General features: G+C 29.1%; 1 protein-coding gene across 1 annotated transcript in view; it reads left to right on the forward strand.

The window, feature by feature from the left end:
* Positions 1–16,563, forward strand: part of LOC111625648 — a 54,216-nt gene that overhangs the window by 29,178 nt on the left and 8,475 nt on the right. The window contains exons 8-9 of the mRNA XM_023368892.1: positions 5,542–5,695; positions 5,795–5,892. Coding sequence (XP_023224660.1) covers positions 5,542–5,695; positions 5,795–5,892 — 252 coding nt within the window. The remainder of the gene's footprint in view (positions 1–5,541; positions 5,696–5,794; positions 5,893–16,563) is intronic.

Here is a 16,563-nt window from a genome sequence, read left to right on the forward strand (position 1 = left end):
AAATAATTAAACACTGACTTGAATATATTGTATATATATATACAATATATAAAGTTTTTTCTAGTCATTCAATTCTTGTTGTTGAACATGAGGTCTTTTTGTCTTGCCTTCTCAAAAGTTTTATTTACAGGTCAGGGTATGCAAATCTCTTTACTTTCTTTGTCTGTTTTAGTTGTCAATCTCGGTTTCGGGCATTGAGTCATTCTTCCAGTTTGGGTGGTTTACCACTTTACCTTTACATCCCCCACTTTGTAAATCCAAGAGTGGGGTGTTGTATAAACATAACTTAGAGACATGAACTACGTCTGATAGTTTTCCTTATTTCCTCTATTGTATTTGATACTCATCTTATTACCTCATACAGGAAGACATCCTGTATGAAGTAATAAGACATATTACTATATTATTATATAAAATATATTATAATAATATATTTTAATTAAATAATAAGTTTAATTTTTTTTGTGTGATTGCATTTTTATTTTTAACTAGGACAAGGTCCCTAGATTTAACATCATCTTCTGGTGTTTGTTATCAAAATAACTCTTATTCACTTCATGCTTCTTTTGAGTATTTTTGTAAGTGAATTTTCTAGCTTCTACTGGAGGGAAAGCGTTCAGTGCGGTTTGGGGAAACGATGTAATGCCAAAAATGAGATATTTTGGTGAAAACTCCATTACTAAGTGAGGAGAATTGCTATAATTTTTTATTACCGCTTTTAATAATTTACTCCAACAACTGATTTCCCTGCTTTCATTCATCTTGCATCACAGCCAAGTTACAATAGTTTGATTAATACTTTTACATAATCCATTAGTTGATAGATAATTGGAAGATATGAATGTTAATTTCATTTTTTGTTTTTCTAGAAAACGTATGAATTCTTTTCAGTTGATTCCTGCATACCTGTCTGCCAATATTATTTTTGGTCTTTGTATTTGTATGACACTATTTATTTTGTTTACAAAGTCCTTGGCAGTTTGAGTTCTGAGCTTAATGTTCATAAATACTATGTGGCAAAGTTAACTGCCAGATGCAAATATTGTTTCTTCAAATTATATCCTTTAAATCCTCCCACTGTATCAATTTCTAATATCAAAGAGATCTTTGGCTGGGAGATGGAATAGTTCTTTGTATTTCTTACAACAGTTTATTTTATTAAACTGGCAGATCTCACAGCTATTTACAAAAGTGGACACATCTTTTAACATATTGGGCCAAGTGGACATACTAGATATTAGTTGCAACATTGTCTTTGTTCCTACGTGTCCAAATTTTTCATGGCTCTTTTTCAACAATCTGAATTTAAGGGACTTTTGGTATTACAATGCTTGTTTGATCTTCTTTAATTTCTACAATTAAGTCATTTCATTTATGGTAATTTTCAGTAGTCAGCTCTTCCTTTTGTGCTGAAACAATGTCTTCTCTTTCAATTAAATTCACAATTTTGGTATTGTCCAACATGAGGCCACTATCTAACACATTTCTGGATAGTAGGTCAGCTTCTATGTTAGTAGTTTCAGGGCTACATTTAACATCAAAATTATATTGACTAAGATGTAATGACTGATTAAATAATTTTAAATTTGGTTTTTTAAAAGACCACAACCATTTTAAGTTTGATGATCTCTTATTACTGTAAATTTTTTCCATAAAGATAGTGGTGCCAATAGTCGATTGCTTCCACTATAGTTAGACATTTCAGTTCCATAACACCATCATTTTTTTGGGTAATCTAATAGTTTTTTGAAAAATAACCAATTGGATGTTGTTTTCTGTTGTCTTGAATTTGGTTTAGTACTGCCCTATTCTGTGTTTACTGGCATCTGTATGTAGATATAATTCTTTGTCTGGGTTAAAGATGTACAAAACTGGAAAACTAGTTAAATATGTTTTATTGTTGTTGAAGGCATTTTGGCATTCTGAATCCCAAATAAATTTTCTATTTTTCTTTTAATAAATTGTGCAATGGATTAAAAAAAAAGAGCTTTGGGACATTGGGTATGAAATGATGATAATAGTTTTCTTTACCCAGAAATCTCAGTAGGGTCTTTACATTATTAGGCTTGGGAAATTCTTTAATCACTGCAACATTGTCACTTACAAGGCAGACTCAATTTTTTGAGACAATATGACTGAGATATGGCATTTCTTTTCTTGCAAATTTGCATTTCGATAATTATAGTTTCACACTTTCTTTTTATAAAGCATTTAGGACTAATTCAATATGTTTAAGATGGGCTTCAAAAGAAGTTGAATATATGATATCATTCAGATAATTGCTACAGAAGATAGTCAACTGATACTGATCTAAAACAGTGTTAATTATTTTTTTAAATATGGTTGACTCATTTTTATAACCAAAAGGCACAACAAGACATTCAAAGTGAACGTTCATTGTGATAAAAGCTGTTTGGTATGTATCTTTTTATCACAGACTTCCACTGGAATATGCCAATAGTCAGAAGTAATACCTAAAGTTGTAAACTATACACAATTAAACAATTTATCTAAAATGTCATCAATCCTAGGAATATTTTTTTCTTTGTCCTTTTTGTCAACCAATGTCACTGGGAAAGCTTCACTGGCTCACTGATCTCCAAATAAGTTTGTGTTTTAACAACATATCTGTATGATCATTTATTATCTTTTGATTGCTTAAGGAACAATGATATGTTATTAGTTAATTCAATCTTATAATTCTCAACTTTCATAGACCCAATGTCATATTTATTACTTGAAAATACATTTGATTTTTTTGTTAAACATTGTTCTAGTTCCATACTTTGTGCTTTTGATAACTCAGGTCAATGTAGCTTCTCCAGTCCTATTGAAGTTTTCAATTATATCATTTAGATTTAGTTTAAGCTCATTGAGGTTATCTTCTAAACATGTTATAACTAGTTTTTCATCCTGTGAATAATTAGACTGGATTTCTTCTGTTAATTCACTATTTTTACTTAACTGGAAAATTCTATAACTTTGATTGAGTCTTAAGATGAATCAGTTTATAAGGTTTATGCTTACTAGCAAATCATAATTGCTATTATTTACTACAATTAAGTCTACTTCTTTTATTATAGAGCTGATCATTAGATTAACAGTTACCTGACCCAAATATATTTGTGTTAAATTAATGGTTTTGAACTTTATGCATTCGTTTTTATATTTCCAGATTTTTAAACTTTGTTCATGAGTAATTTTACTATCAACAGGTGCTTTTTGCTCCACTATCATAGATTGTCTTTGCTATTTTCTCACCATTGATCATGGAGTGAAATGTGATATGGACTGACCCAAATATAACTCCCTTAAGTTTAAATAAATATTTTGTAATTCATTGGTAATATACATTCTGTGTCATCATTTTCTATTTCAGCAAGATTTACCTTTCCCTTTAGTTCAGTTGACTTTTGCTATTTTTGACAGTCTTGAGCCCGATGGAACCTATTTTGATATCCCAAACTCTCACAAATCTTACAAGTGTTTGGTTTTCTTTTCTGTTCTGAATTAAACTCTTCCTTCCTGTTACCAAAATTACTCATTGTGAATTTATTGGTTCATTTTTCTTTTAAATTTTCTTTGACTCTCCAACTTATTTCATAAAATTCCACAAAAGTTTTTGGTCATAGTTATGAAATATTTTGCCATTTCTTGGGGTAACTCTTCTATTATTAATGGTATGATCTGGAAATCCTCCAATTGCAATAATTTCCCTGTTTACTTTCTTCAGAGTAATTTTTTATTCCCATTTTAGGATGATATTTCAACTTTACAAAATCCACAATAGACTCGGTGGCTTGTAATCCAACTCTCCCTGGCTTTGATTGTCTGAGTATTCAATGTACCAGTTCAGAGCTTCATTTTTTAGATAATCTCCCATTAACATTATTTTATTCTTTTCTTTCCAACACATATATTCAGCCACTGTCTCAAACCTTTTCACCCAATTTTTTAAGTGTGTTGTTATTGCCCCAAAATATTTGAATTTTTGGCTTACATGTTTTTCGGGTTGTGTATCCTCTTCTTTTCTAATAATCCATTCAAGATAGGGTTCGTCATCTCCATAGCTGTCCTTTTCTTTGTCCAGTCCTTCTTGAGAGGCATCCTGTCAAGTTATAAAGGTTTTTCCCTAGTCATTCAATTCCCATTGTTGAACTTGAAGTCTTTTTATCTTGCCTTTTCAAAAGTTCTGTGTAAGGGTCAGGGTATGAAAACCTTTACTCTTTTTTCTTTTGTTTCAGTCATCATATCAATTTTTGGGCACTGAACTATTCTTCTGGTTTGGGTGGTTTACCACTTTACCTTTACATATAGATGAGGATATTTGTTCGTTTGTTCACTATACATTCCTAGCTCTTTTGACCAATTGCTACAAAACTCGGCAATTATGTTCACATACTTCTAACTTAGATAATTTTAATATTTATTATATCATAGATTGGTCACATGGTGTGATAAACCCTTATATAAGATAATCTTTGTAGTTATATAAGTCAAATACTAACACATTTTTAAAATTCTCTATTCCTCTACTGTACACAATTTAAAGAATTTTTAAAATTGTTAGATTAGTCATTCTATGTAATAAACCCTTTGTAGTTATATAAATCAAATACTATAATATAATATAATAGAAGGGTTAGAAGTACAAAGTAATCTAATAATCTTAATCTTTGTTGTTGTTATTTTTTGGCTGGGCAATGCTAGACTCATCTGCTAGTGATTGTTATTTTGAATTTTGGCTCGGTTCACTAAATGAACTTCTAACAATTATGGTGATTAAGATTCAGATATTTGATATTTAATTTACATATTTTGCTAAATAATTTTATGGTCAATCATAAATAAGATGATAATATCAAAGACATATTCTTTTGGAGATTATTTGTTTATTTCATTTTATTGGTAAATTCTATAGAAAAAGCATTCTATTGGTAGTGCTGTACAGTATAAGATTACTGCTACATATTAAAAATGAATACTGAATAAAAACAAATACAAAACCAATAATAAAGTACAAAATCAAAAAAGTAAAAAAAAAGAATGTAATGTAAAAATAAAGTAATTAAAAAACTAAAACAATTGTAAAATGACTTTTTATACTTAGATTTGTAAGATTTAAAATCATAATATGAAAGGGATTCTACATTTAAAAGTGAAGAGAGACCATAATAAAAAGAAATCTAGACAAAGAAAGGTGAAAACTAGGTAGCAAAAGGCCATATACATTTTAAGTTCATTTTTGATAAAACTGCTTTGATAATCATTTAGTAATATGAACACAAAGCCACACTTATCATTAATTGAATGAACATTTTGTAAATAAATATTAAAGATTAGGTTGTTCAGCTATTGATACACCACACAACACATGTAAAAATTTAAAAATTAAGTTTACCAATGTTACAAAAATTACAAGGTGGCAATAAGCTGTGGAGAAATAAACCTAAAAATAGAAAAAATAATAATGAAAAGTTGTGTGAACAAAATATTGCTGAAAGAGATTAATTTTGTTTTGTGTGCATACATTATCATTATTATTATTTTTATTATTAGATGGACTCTGTGAAAGTCAGTTTATCAAGACTGGTATAACAGAAGAAAACAATGATGTTTTTAAAGCAGTAGACATGACTTTATGTGAAAAATATTGCTATGAAGAAGAAAGAGAAAGTTGGCAGCAATTAGAAGAGTTAGTGTCTTATTTTATATTTCAACAATAGTTCAATTTACTTTAATGAAATCAGAAGTATATATCTTCAGTTTTTCAATTAAAATTTTTACTTTTTAGTGAAATACTTGAACTTCATAATTTGGATTTAAATCTTCATCGTGATTCTGTTTTGGGACCACTTATGGATTATCTTGCTTTATGTCCCAATAAAAAAGGTAATTTATATATTAAAATGAAAAATAAAATTTTTGTTACATTATTCATATATAATTATAAGTCTTGTTTACATTTTAAATAATAATAGTATATTCATTTTCAATACTTGTAACACAAAAAACTGTATTCAATAAATTATTTAAATAGCTAAAACATTTTTACTTTCAATAATCTAGTTTCAAGTTAATTCACAGATTAGACTGTAATATAATTTATTATTAATTGAAGTTGAATACAGTCATACCCTGAACTTACGCGATAGGTGGGACCGAGCGATAACCGCGTAAGTCGAATTCGCGTAAGTCGGGGTATAATTTTGCATATAAATACATACAAATTATTTTTAATTGGGGCCGGAGACTAAAGAAAACAATAATTTAGAAAAAANGAAATTTAAACAATAAAATAAATTTCAATCAGTCATTTATTTTAAATTAATTTTTGTATCCACTGTAATTGATCAAAATCCAGAAATCATAGGCATTGTAATTCATATTTAATGTTAGTAATCTGGATTTATTTATAATACTGTAATGTAATTACTAATTCTTTTATAGTCTGTACATCCTTCACATTTGTCCTAGATTTCATTTTAACATCTTATAATTAAAATATGAGAAGTTAAAATTAATCTAGGACAAAATTAAAGGAAAGGTTAAAATTACAAACATAATTACAAAATTGGAAAAAAGGAAGTATTACTTGGATTAGAATGTTATATGGATAACCAGATTATCAACATTAAATAAGCCAGCAATGAGTTGCTCAACTTTCCTGGCAACATTTAAAATTATGGTGGCACCATCTGTTATCATGTTTTATTATATTTTTAACTATTATAAAATGGTAAAAAGCTTAATTTTGAGGGTAGGGATGGGTTTTATAAAAAAATTATAAATGCTAATAACGAGTAAAATTGTCATTAAGTTCAACCCTACTGGAGATACACACTACTCCCATTATTTCCCCACCCCCTCGATCTTTTTTTGGTTTAATCTTTAAACCAAAATTTAATAGCATTAATACCCCTAATAAACAAACCTCTCTGAAAAAATTCAGAAATTTTTGACAAAAAGCACAGGAGTTATTAAGCTTCAAACAGGGTTTACACAGGACAAACTTGTGGTCCCACCACACACTAAAATCCATACCCACAGAAATTACCCCCAAATTTTTTTGCATTTCTCGACGTTTCAAATTCCAGATTTAAAAATCCAGGGGAGTCATTTTTTGCCGGATTGCCATACTTTTCCTCTGTTATATATATAACAGACAGGAAAGTAAAAATTTAGTCAATTTATGAAACACAGTAAATTGATCAGAAACTCTGAAAGTGATCAAAAACATTCATTTTTTTCAATAAATGTTGGAATAAGTACAGGTGTCTGTGAGTTATTATATTACTTTCCAGCTTTTTTAACATTTGTTAATGTTAAAAAAAATATTAATGATTATTATATCAAGATTTTGACATGTAATCAATTTAAAAAGAAGCATAAATTGAAATTTAATTTATAATATATCAAATTATTTCTCTTGACATTTTATATGCTTTTGTAATGTTTCTAATGCTATTAATTTAATAATACAATGATTGTAAACATCAGAATGGTTATATATGATATATGTTTCTGAAATTGAAGTTAATAAATTCTGAAAACATTTCAAGATAAATTGATATTTTTCATTGGCTTATGAGTGTAAGCTTGAAAGTAAAGATTTTAATTTATAAATAGATTTAAACATGATGAAATAATCAAGGTAAAAATGAATTTTTATATCATTAGGTTAATAAGTTTACTGATGATTGAAAAGCATTTAATACTAACAGTTTATTACTTAATTTAAAGATTTAATTCAGGATTGACAATACCTCTGCAGTGTTAAATTTAATAACTTGTAAACAAATGTAATGTGTTAAATTATTTTAAAATAAATCAAAGTAAATAGTTTTAATGATTTTTAAATGTAAGAAATAATGTTAAATAATTCTAAAGTTTTTTTATTTTAATGTTTAAATGAAATAGTAAATATTATTAAGTGTTACTATATCATCTAAAAATAGTTTTCTATTATGATTAATATATTATATTAGTTCATTATCATCTACATTTTCTTTTTTTTGTACACTTCTAAATATTACATTCTCATAACTACATCTTAGCAGTGTTTTTTCTACAATAATCATACTTCCATAAAAATTTCTTAGTCAAAAACTGGTTTAGTTTATATCATTATTCTACTCTCAATATTCATTTGCCATTTCTAATAAATTTTAATTATGAAACTTATGAAAAGTGTGAAATGAAACTTAGGAGCAAATTAAATGCAAGTTTATTGATATGCAAATTTTATTTATGTTGTTCAGCATATTATGAATATACCTTATCAGATTTAATATATTTTTTTAAGTCTCCTAAAAACTAAAGTGCCACATTCTTATAATCATCTCCAATCAACTATTACTTAACTGTTCTTTCTTTGACCTCTTATTAATATATCTATTACTATATCATGTTTTCTTTATTAGTATCTATTTCAGATAATAAACTTCATAATAAAACTGATAATTACATCAATTCAGCAATATTACTGTTAAATAGAAATATTTTGGTTAAACATTTTGGCCAATGGAGTTCAAACCACGAGTTTACAAGTGTAGTAAAACTTCTCTAACTCAAATGTTTGTAACTTGAATATTTCTTTAACTCAAAGAAAACAAAGCACTTGGTAGATCTCAATGGAATAGCATAGGTATTTAATGCCTCTAACTTGAATTTCTTAACTTGAATTTTTTCCAAGTCAAAGGTTTTGGTGGTCCCCAACACTGATTTATGTTACTTTCAACTTCTCTGACTTAAATTTTAATAAATCTGAATAAATTTTAATATTTATTCTATCCAAAGTGATCCTAATTATTGGATTTCCATGAAATTTTCACACAGGTATATCTACTCTCTGACACTAATTTTCAGACACTGTTCCAGTTCAAAGTGAGAGGACCTCTCACTTTATCTCAACAAGATGTACCTGCAAAACTGTTCAATTCCATTAGTTATATTGAACAGTTTGCTAAAAAGTATCACACAGACTGTTTAAAGAAAACTATCAAAGATTCTTTATATAATAAAAAGAGGTAAAAGTATAAATCTATTCAGAATCAGCATTTTTTACTCTATTTTCTAACTCAAATCATTTGTATTAGGTTGGTGCATAATTATAAGCATTTTTGTTGGCAGGTTATTTTTTTTTAAATTGCTGTTTTGTTGACTTTTTTTTAATAAAAATATTATTTTATTTTTAGATTATAAAAATGTGTGTCAATAATCATACTCATATTTGTCATATTATGCTTTACCACTTCGAAAAAGGATGGAAAGCAGCACAGTCATTTCGTGATCTCAACAAACTTTTCAGCGAAGGAACAATCAGCGAAAGTTGATTCAGGAAATGATTTGCCCATTTCAAATCTGGCAACACTAGCTTGGAAGATAAACCAGGAAGAGGTCGACCATTGGATTTTGATGACCAGGCACTTTTGGCAGCTGTGGAAGAGGATAAAAACTTGATAACTCGAATGCTGGCTGAAGACTTCAATGTGGACCATTCAACTGGTTCCCCCACAACTCTCCAACAACAATAAAGCTGAACGTGTCCAAATTTTCATTGATTTGCTGCAACAAAATGAGCAAGCTCCATTTCTGAAGAATCTTGTCACTGGGATGAATTATGGCTTCTGTTCAAAAACATGATTAAAGGTCGACCTCTTCCTGGCTTATCTTCCAAGCTAGTGTCACCAGATTTGAAACGGGCAAACCATTTCCTGCATCGACTTTCGCTGATTGTTCCTTCGCCAAAAAGTTCGTTGAGATCACGAAATGACTGCGCTGCTTTCCATCCTTTTTCGAAGTGGTAAAGCATAATATGACGAATATGAGGATGATTATCGATATGCATTTTTATAACCTAAAAATAAAATAATATTTTTATTAAAAAAAGTAAACAAAACAGCAATTTTTTTAAACAAATAAGCCGTCAACAAAAACGCCTGATAATTATGCACCAACCTAATAATTTGAAGTTTTTTCCTGCCTCACGTAGCTTTGAATTAGAGAAGTTTTAATGTACTTGAAATTTATCATGGACTCAATGAAAACTTTTGTCAATTTTCAATTATTATGTATTTGGTTTGTAGGAAAATCTTCAAAAATTACATTAGAAATAAAGAAATTGGCAATTTGAACAAACTATAGAGTGAGCTGTATAAATTTAAAATGTCAACTGCAAACAGGGTAACGGTAATTTTGTTTACATTAATGAACAAAATGACCATGAGATTCCAGCAGAATTTAGTTTAATAAAATCAATATTTCTGACATATTTTAAAGGTAAATTAAAATCTGCTGAAACCTCACAGTTGTTTTGTTCATTAATTTTGTTTCCAGTTTTGGTTTATTTGCATTTGTATACATTGATATTAAATAATGTCTTACATGTTGTTAATTGAACATATGTTTACATTATTTGGAAAAAAGTGAAAGTTAGTAAATATAAATTATATTAGTGAGATTTTAAGAAAAGAGTTCAGTTATTATTATTATTATTATTATTATTATTATTATTATTATTGGATATTATTTGCAAACTTCAGCCTTTATTTCCCACCTCATAGAATCTACTCTTTATAAAGAAATCTCAACAAAGAAAACAGGCAAGATAAGTATAATTATCAGAGATGTAAATTATATGTTGTGATTAGAAAATCTTTTGGCTAACTACAGTGTGATTAACATCTTTGATATTTATCTTATTTGTTATATTTAGTATTTATTTGTTTTTTCATTCAATTAGAATAAATATATTTTTGCAAATATTGTAAAAATATGAAACTTTTTACAAATTTTTGCTAGATAATATAGTTGTCATATAGTTGCTGCTGACATGAAACTTAGAAAAATAAAAGTAATATGACATTAGGCATAATGAACTTAAATCCATAGATAACCTTATGGATTTATTAAAGCAAAATTTTATTAGATGAAATACCTTGAAACCATTTATATCCCATTGAATGATATAATGTTATATGTACAGGTGGTCCTTTACTTTTGTGCATTATACTTTTGTACAATTTGCTATTTCGTACACTTTCAATCTTTATCGATATATATGGCAAAACTTGCAAACTTTCATGTAATGATCCTCCCCTTCTCATGAACTATTAGTCACTAGTCCCTCCCCACCTCTCTGACATTAATCATGTCCATTTTCGACATCACAGGTTCAGTCTTGAGCATGGATGTCTTCAGTTAGCACTTGTCAGTTTATGTTAGGATGTGTGCTTTATGTATATTTCTGCTTTGGTGAAAAAATTTGCCTTTATTAATTCATAAACATGAGTGAAAAATGGAAAGCAGACACAGCATTATGCCTTTACCACTACTTTCTATCAGGCTTGTGGTGTTATCTCAAATTATACAGATGTTCAGTGCCAATCAAAGGGAAGACAGCAGAAGCAGCTGCCCCAGGCCTCGCAATACTAGGGGCTCAACTCAGCAACTCAATATGTTAGACAAAAATATAGGAAAAGGCAAAGTGATTTGCTAAATTTTAACATTTAACAACAGGAGTCAGAGAGGATTGAGAGATATAAGCCAGTCCTTGATTGGCTAGAAGTATATCATTCTGACCAACCCCAGGCTGGAGGGGATGTTCTTCTGCCCAATCACCATACACTCAAAAATTACCCCTTCCTCCATCTCTGAATCCCACCCCCAGCAAAAAAGGCATAAAAGCAGAGACAAGGCCTGTTCAGTCTGTTCTGTGCTAACAGTGTTTTACGATATTACGATAAAATATTAGTTGCCACAGGCCTCACATTTTCTCTGAAAGGCCCTGCAGATGTTTGTCATTTTTTAATAGTAATATCTACAGTATTTTGCATATCTGAAAATGATTATACTACATAGTAAAATATCAAGAGAGTCAAAGATTTGTATGCAACACTTATAAATAAGGCCTCACAATTAATATAGTGCTCTATTGCATGCACATAGCTACATCCATCACAACTACTTCAAGACACTTGACTGATACAAAATGTGAAATATGGTTAATGTTTAAAACTACATTTTGTTAATTTTTTTAAATCTTAAAGTATACTATTTTAACACTACAAAGTCAAGGAGTTATTCATACCTTTGTGCACCATTGTGGGTTATTTCGACCCATGTATGAAAACATAATTTTAGGGCTTATTTTATTCAAAATAAACAATTATCTTATCCCATTTAAAAATATGAGAAAAGCCACGGCCATCAACAGTAGTATTTGGAAAAGTGGCTAATTTACCTATCAAAATTAATTATATAAATTACACTTAAACAACAAACTTACTGTTTCTCATTCATTGTGGCAACTTACACAAGAAACTTGCTTTTTGATGCTTTCTGTTCATGTTCCACACACAACACATAACATACTGGTTTTAGTTTGCATTTGTGTCAGTAACAATGTTTTCTTTTTTTGCTCCTGTTCCCTCTTTGCACAATATCCACACATTGATGGCCATGGACACAAAATCAAGCATGTTGTAGAAAACATGTACTATACAGGCCATCTTACTTGATGTATGCATGCCATTTGATTCACTACATCAACACCAAACTTTGTTGAGTTGTAGAAAAGAACAGAATCAGGTTTCTTCTTGGAAATTTATGTAGACAGACAGATGTAATGTACTGAGAACTGTCATATTCTTCTGAGGCTTGCATTGATAGATGGCAATTGCAAGATTTTAGGAACTTTATGGAATACAGATTAGCCTTGTCCTTTACTGATGGTGGCAAACCACACTTGCTTTTGTTCACAGTGCATATAAGGCAAAATATGATTCCACAAAACAAAGTATTACACTCTCCCCAAGCTGTTGGTCTGCTGGTCAAATGTCATTCTTACTTAAGTAGAGAATCTAACCGGGCATTTTCCAGGCAGTCAACATAGGAAGAAGTCATGGATCAAAATGATCCGTGGGGATTTTGAGAAAAATAATTTCCTTTCACACACATGTTGTCCATGAAAAGTTAGGAAAAGTCAGCATTATCCTACGGGAAAAAAGGGAATTTGCCTGGACCCCACCAACAGGAGCCACAGACCAATTTTTTATAAGAAAATATTTTCCCAAAAAATTCCCCTGAAGAAAAATGTCTGAAGTCAATAGTACATGGAACTCACTAATTCAAATTTGCCTGAGCCACATGAAACTATACAGTGCTACTGGGAAAAGTCAAAATGCTTCAGGACCTTCTGATCATTGTTATCATATAAATATATTGTGTATTAAAAAACCAAAAAAGATCAAAATGACCTCTTTAGTCTTTCTAGTGTTAAGTCATCTCACAGCATATTTTGAATTGCTTTGTGACACACTAGTTGGGAACTGTTCTAGATAACCGAATGCATATTGGGAAAAATACGTTTATTCAAAGTATATTATCTGTTGTTTTTATTATCAAGATGGATTTAAAGAGTTTAAAACATTTATTAATTAAATATATTTTAAATATAAAATAATATGAGTTAAGTGAATTTCCATATGATAGAAGTAAAATATTTATTTAATATATTGTAGCTGGTAGATGATTTATGTCGACAAGTTTGCAAATATCACTTTCTTGCACTCTCATTGGGGAGTTATGCTGATGGAGAGAATTTGAGAGAAGAATTATTTAAAATAAGAAAAAAAGCTTCTGGCTTAATCATTTGTAGTAGAAATCATCTAGTGGATTCTTTTAAAAAGTAAGATGATTTTTTTTTTTAACTCTGGTAATGTAAATGCATGACATTCATAAAATATAGTTCTTGTTTGACAAATATTTTAAAATTCTAATTGGAAGTTATATACAGGTAACCCCTGTATAACATGGTAGTTACATTCCAAAAAATTGCCGTGTTATGCGAATCCGTGTTATACAAACAAAGAACTAGTATGAAAAGGAGGGTTAGGTTCCAAAAATTAAAAAACATGCTATTATATTTTCATAATTAAGATAAATATCTTTATTAAAATTTTCTTAAGTGATACACAATAATATAATTAAACAATGTTTTCTTCGTCATCACTAAAAGCACTATTAACCGAGAGCGTTTTCTTTTTGGCAAGTTATCCTTATCCTCTGAGTATTTTTCTGCATTATCTTCAGATCCATGCTTTAGCTTTTGCAAAAAGTATGTAATTTTAGATTGCTTGCTTTTAGTTAAAAGATCTTTATAAATTTCCTTATATGGTGCTAAGCACTTATGAAGAATAAAGCAAGTATGGAATAAGGGAAAAACATTCGGCAACATCAGAAGCAGAAGCGTCGCGATCTGGCAACATTGAAACAAGTTTCGAGAAGGACCATGTGTATCGACAGAAGGAAAATAAAATTTACATACTTAAGTATTAATAGTTCATGAAAATAATAATTTTCGTGAACTATTATTTCTTAAGTATGTAAAAATTTATTACATTTCATGTTGTATGAGGGTTTTACCCAATTCTCGAACCGTGTCAGAGTGAATTCGTGCTATAGAAGTGCCGTGTTATACGGGGGGTTACCTGTATAATAATAATAAATATTTATTTAATAATTCTTAATTTTATTCAATTTTCAATATTCATTCAAAATAATTCAAGTTTATAATACAATCAGTAAATTGAACTGATAGTAGTTTCAGTCATGAATATAAATGTTTAAGAATGCTTAACATATCTGCCTATGTTTAAAATAAAAATACATAAGTAATAGCCTCTTTCTGAATTACAAACCTAATAGAAAGTTGTTTAGTGGCATCTTTAAGGTATTTAATTAATGCATGTCTTAAAGTGATTCAAAAAATTGTTACAATACATGTAGGCTAGTTTCAATACTTTTTCCATTGCAGTAGTAAGTTGGTACTGCTTTAATCATTGTGCCACTCTCCCCTGATAGTAAAATAAAATACTGTAGTAAGCTGTGAGATACATAACTGAGTTATCATCCCTTTTTCTACTCTTTCTGTCCTGTGGGCACTAAAAGGTCTTTTACAAGCACATTGATTTGATCAGGCCCTCGATGGGCTAACCAGTGGTGAAGGACAAGGACCAACATATCCCAAAGAGACCACCCCCAAAAATCCCTGGAGTTTTTCTGACCTGCCTGGATTTGATTCTGGATCTTAGAATGACAGGCTGATGTCTTAATCTTCTCAGTCATTCAACTAGTCATCCTTCTCTAGAAATTTTACGATTTGCACACTGGTGAAATGTGATTTCAAAACTACTTTGAAATATAAAAATACAGATTGCATTGAGCCTATCGAAGTTAAATTAGGTAAAAAAAAAATTTGAAGTAGAGAAGTTTGATTTATTGAGAGTCTGCTGAATATCATCTCATTTCATGATAATTGAACATACTTGAACAACTTTAATGATACAGATTAAAACAACTTGTTTAAACAAAGTCAAAATAAAAGATTAATTTGAATTTATATTATTTTTGTGAAAGATTAGATAATGAGAAGTTTCTGATGATGATTATTGGAAATATTGATATGTAGTTTATAGACGCTGTGATGACTTTTTAAATAAATTGAATCTTCATATTTGCAAAAAAAATTTGAAGCTTTAGTGGGATGACATTTAACTATTAGAACTATATTCCAGAGGAAAATCATTAGATAATCAAGATTCATTGATTCCTTAGAATCCCTGCTTTCAGGGAAAAACTTAAATTGAAATAACGTGACTTCTGGTTTGCATTGGAAGTTCATTTATAGTTAATTAGGGCCTCCTTTCCCTAAGGTTTCCATATCTGGTCTTGGATTTCATCTATCTAATTCAAGATTATGGAAAGACAACCAGATGATGGTGGGAATTTGTAGGTCTACAATTTTTTCAAATTGCAGTCCAATGGGCTTTTCATTATTTGAAAAAATTTTAGATTTTATTCTGATTTTATATAAACCAATTATTTAATTAAAATATAAAATTTAATTATTGAAATAACAAAAATTTTTATAAAATTTTTTAGTTCTGAAATACTTTCTCAAAAAGAAATGAGTGAACTAGAACGCACTTGTCGATTATTGGTGGGATGTATTCATATGTTAGACAGAGAAATGAGACGTTCAAGATATTTGTTTCATCTTTTCCCACTTGTTCCTGATGCTGGTAAGAATTCTTTTAATCAATCAATACTTCATTAAAAGTTCTTTAAAACATAAGTATAAATTTTTAAAACATTTTTTCAGAAAAAAAAAGACTTTTAGTCTTTGTAGTTTGTTTAATAATAAAAATTCTTTGTTATTAGTCTCTGAAAAATTTCAGACACATAAAGACATAAATTGTCAGGCATTGACATAAATTATGGTATATACTTTCAGACATTGTATATTTATCACTTTTTTATAGCCATATAATGAGGATGTTTCAAATGTAAGCATCAAGTGAAATGTATATTATCCAAATTAATTTTGATAGGTATTACTTTATTACTTCTGCTAATGAAATAGTTATAGTTTAGATAAATGTACAATACATGTACAATAATATGACAGTTTACAGCAAGCCAACATTTAATTAGCTCTTTTATGAGAGATTTTTAATTATTTATTTTACAAAAGAATCTATGTGTGTGTATATATATATA

This window comes from Centruroides sculpturatus, unplaced genomic scaffold (assembly GCF_000671375.1).
Source record: "Centruroides sculpturatus isolate CEXI.00-Female unplaced genomic scaffold, Cexi_2.0 scaffold93, whole genome shotgun sequence".
NCBI classification, from domain to species: domain Eukaryota; kingdom Metazoa; phylum Arthropoda; class Arachnida; order Scorpiones; family Buthidae; genus Centruroides; species Centruroides sculpturatus.